The sequence below is a fragment of the Phacochoerus africanus genome, chromosome 7, assembly GCF_016906955.1.
Source record: "Phacochoerus africanus isolate WHEZ1 chromosome 7, ROS_Pafr_v1, whole genome shotgun sequence".
Classification (NCBI taxonomy): Eukaryota; Metazoa; Chordata; class Mammalia; order Artiodactyla; family Suidae; genus Phacochoerus; species Phacochoerus africanus.
This window is the reverse complement of record NC_062550.1, coordinates 82895746-82899099: the sequence shown is the minus strand read 5'-3', so window position 1 is coordinate 82899099 and position 3354 is coordinate 82895746. Positions and strand designations below refer to the sequence as shown.

The 3354-nt window shown below is 38.7% G+C and overlaps 1 protein-coding gene across 1 annotated transcript; it reads right to left on the bottom strand.

Moving 5' to 3' along the window:
* Nucleotides 1–948: 948 nt before the first annotated feature.
* Nucleotides 949–1872, bottom strand: LOC125131834 (olfactory receptor 8S1-like). Its single transcript, XM_047788591.1, has one exon. The coding sequence runs from the start codon at nucleotides 1870–1872 to the stop codon at nucleotides 949–951; it is 924 nt and encodes a 307-aa protein (XP_047644547.1).
* Nucleotides 1873–3354: the final 1482 nt, after the last annotated feature.

Below are 3354 nucleotides of genomic sequence, written 5' to 3'. Positions count from 1 at the left end.
GTGATGTGATGTGTGTGTGTGTGTGTGTGTGTGTGTGTGTGTGTGTGTGTGTGTGTAGTGGAATAGTATGCAGCCATAAACAAGGACAAAATAATGCCATTTGCAGCAACATGGATGCAATTAGAGATTCTCATACTAAGTGAAATAGGTCAGAAAGAGAAAGACAAATATCATATGATGTCACATATGTTGGATCTAAAATATGGCAAAAATGAACCTATGTGCAGAATAGAAATAGATTCACAGACATGGAGAGCAGACTTGTGGTCACCAAGGGAGAGGGGCAGGGAGTGCAATGGACTGGGAGTTTGGGGTTGGTAGATGAAAACCATTGCATTTAGAATGGATAAGCAATGAGGTCCTGTTGTATAGCACAGAGAACTATATCCAATAATTTGTTATAGAATGTGATAGAAGATAATATGAGAAAAAGAATGTATCTATATATATGTATATAGATATAGGTAGATGACTGGGCCACTTTGCTGTACAGCAGAAATTGACAGAGCATTGTAAATAAAATATAATAAAAATTAAAAGTTTTACTTAAAAATTACAAGTAGTTGATATTTGAAAAGTTTAACCTCTGTTTAATAAATACTTCCCTTGTTTTTAGTTCTTTTTGCAGCTCCTCATAGTCAAATGCTAAATCTCCTGAAATGATCATTGTATGTTTTCACCTCATTTTTATGTCATCTTATCAATCTTCTTCGTAGAAGGTTGTTTTCATATTCCCTTCTCATCAACAGCATATATCTTCCAAATAGCGAGCCAAAATCAAGAGCCAAGAGCCACTTCCTTGGAATAACAGGATTGGGTGTTCAGGTAAGCTCTGGAATCTTTCTTTGGAATTATCTGAAACTGGTGGGGAGGAGATGGAGACAAAAGAGGGAATGCAAAGGAAGTCAATCTTTGTGATTTTGCCTAGTTTGTTCACAACCTAAAATATTATAGATATTTCCCCAATGTCCTTTTCACAGCTGCCTTCACTTCCTTGTTTTTTAAGCTGTAGATGAGGGGATTCAACATGGGTGTGACTGCACTGTACTGTACAGAGAGGATCAAATCCAAAGAGGAGCCAGAGGGAGGCATGAGATAACAAAGAAAACCTGAGCCAAAGAACAGAATCACTGCAATGAGGTGGGAGGAGCAGGTAGAGAATGCTTTCTTTCTGCCTGTGCTGGAGCTGATGTTCAGGATGGTGGAGATAATACGGGCATAGGAGAAGAAGATTGGAAGGAAAGTTCCAAGCCCATGCAGTAAGCTGGAGCAGAGAAGGATAAGGGTAGTGATGGAGATATCAGAGCAAGACAGGGGGAAAAGAGCAGGCAGTTCACAGGTGTAGTGGTGTATAGTGTGGGCATCACAGAAATCTAAGTTAATAGCCAAGAGTACAATGACAGATGCATTGAGAGAGGCCAGGCCCCATGAGATCAATACCAGCCTCATACAGAGCTGGTTGCTCATCACCTGGCCATAGAGCAGTGGGTGGCAGATGGCAGCATAGCGGTCATAGGCCATCACTGAGAGCAAACAGGCTTCAGTTCCTGAAGAGAAAAACACAAAGAAGACCTGAGCCAGACATCCCTCTACTGAGATGGTTTTCTTCTCAGACAGGAGGTCTTTCATCAGCTTGGGCAGAGTGACGCAAGAGAAGCAGAGGTCCACAAATGATAGATTACTCAAGAAGAAATACATGGGTGTGTGGAGGTGGGAATCAGCCCTGATCACCAGCAGCATTGTCAGGTTCCCCATCATGGTCAGGAGGTAAATCACCAGGAAGAGCACAAAGAGCAGAGCCTCGATGTGGGGATCGTCAGACAGCCCAATGAGAATAAACTCGGTGATGGAGCTGTGGTTCCTCGAGCCCATTGTCGGGGTGTTTCCTTGGAATAAAATAGAAAACAGGGTGATACTGCTTATGATTGTTCCCATTCTTTAGGGCTTCATCTTGTCTTAAACATCCCTCTCTGTTTTGCCTATGTTGTACTTAGTTATGTCAAAGCTGACTTTACTGTATCTCAGCAATAGTTGTTATCCTTTCCTGTTAGTCATCCGTTTAGGTCACAATCTTCACATACTTTAGGAGAATTCTATTTGTGTTCTAAAGAGATTTACTGGGTAAATAATATCTCTGGCTCACTTACACATTAATGTTATTCAGTTTTCACTGCATGCTCTAAATTTTAGTTCTTAAAATCATGTTTCGAAACCCACTATGTAATGTATCTGCAGTGATTGTTCTAAACATTTTATCCTCTCTCCATTTTTATTATTCAGAATAACCCAAGGCTTCTTAATTTCCCAACAGCACATTAGATTTTAATAGGTTTATTTTTTAATATGGAGTACTTCCTAACTTCCTATTCCTTTTTGTTCTTAAAGAAATTATATGAAGTATTCCAGACTTATCTTCATTTTTACCTTGAGAAATATGATACATAGAGACTTACTGACAACTAGTATAAGAATCAGGGAATAACTTCCATAATTTTCCCCCTAATTCTCATCCCAATGTTCAGGCCTGGTCCACAGGCATAAAATTCACTTTTCCTATCTTGACATTCAGAATATTTCTCCCTCTACCCTTAACCTATATTTTATTCTTTTTGGCCCCTTTTGATACTATAAATCTCTTTTTATTTCTGTGTCTTTGATTACATTGTTCTCCTTTTGGATGTTTTACTTTATTCCATTGGACTCTCATGTACCTTCCAGCCTTATCTTAAATCCTGCTATTTCTTTGTCAAGTATAGTTCAAAATCTGATCCTATTGTTGAGTTTAATCAGCACAAGCTCAAGTTCATCTTAAACTTGTGTCTAGGTTACCTGTGTGCCTAGACAAACAGGGCAGTGTTCACCTTTGTGTGGCTTCAGCTACAGGTGGTGATGCACAAACAGCTGGAGAATTTATTTTTGAAGAACCTGCTTGGATAAAATTGCAAATATTGTTAAAACAAAAATGTTACTTGGAATCTACTCAAACAAGGTGAAATGATACATTTGTTCTATTCTTTTTAGGGATTTGAATATTTCAAGCATTTGTACACAGGGATATCCTGAAAATTGCTCCTACTTTAGCTAACAAGATGGACCTTGACACAGTATCTTGAGGAGTTTAGGGTCTCAGCTAAGAGTAGTATAGCATTTTTGAAGAATATTTTTTCTCATATGTTAACACCCATATTTTGTGTGGATGAAGGCAGCAGTTATTTGTATCATGTGATCTTGAGGGTATCACACAAAAGGAGCTCATCCTTTCTTGTCATTCTAAATGGCATCTCATACCAAATCCAGGGACTTCTTTAATGACCAAGGACAAAGTCTTCCATTCAATTCTACATTATATTCTGA

Bases quoted from the DNA above. Each gene is read 5' to 3' on its own strand.
- LOC125131834 (XM_047788591.1), bottom strand. From the start codon at position 1,872: ATGGGCTCGAGGAACCACAGCTCCATCACCGAGTTTATTCTCATTGGG.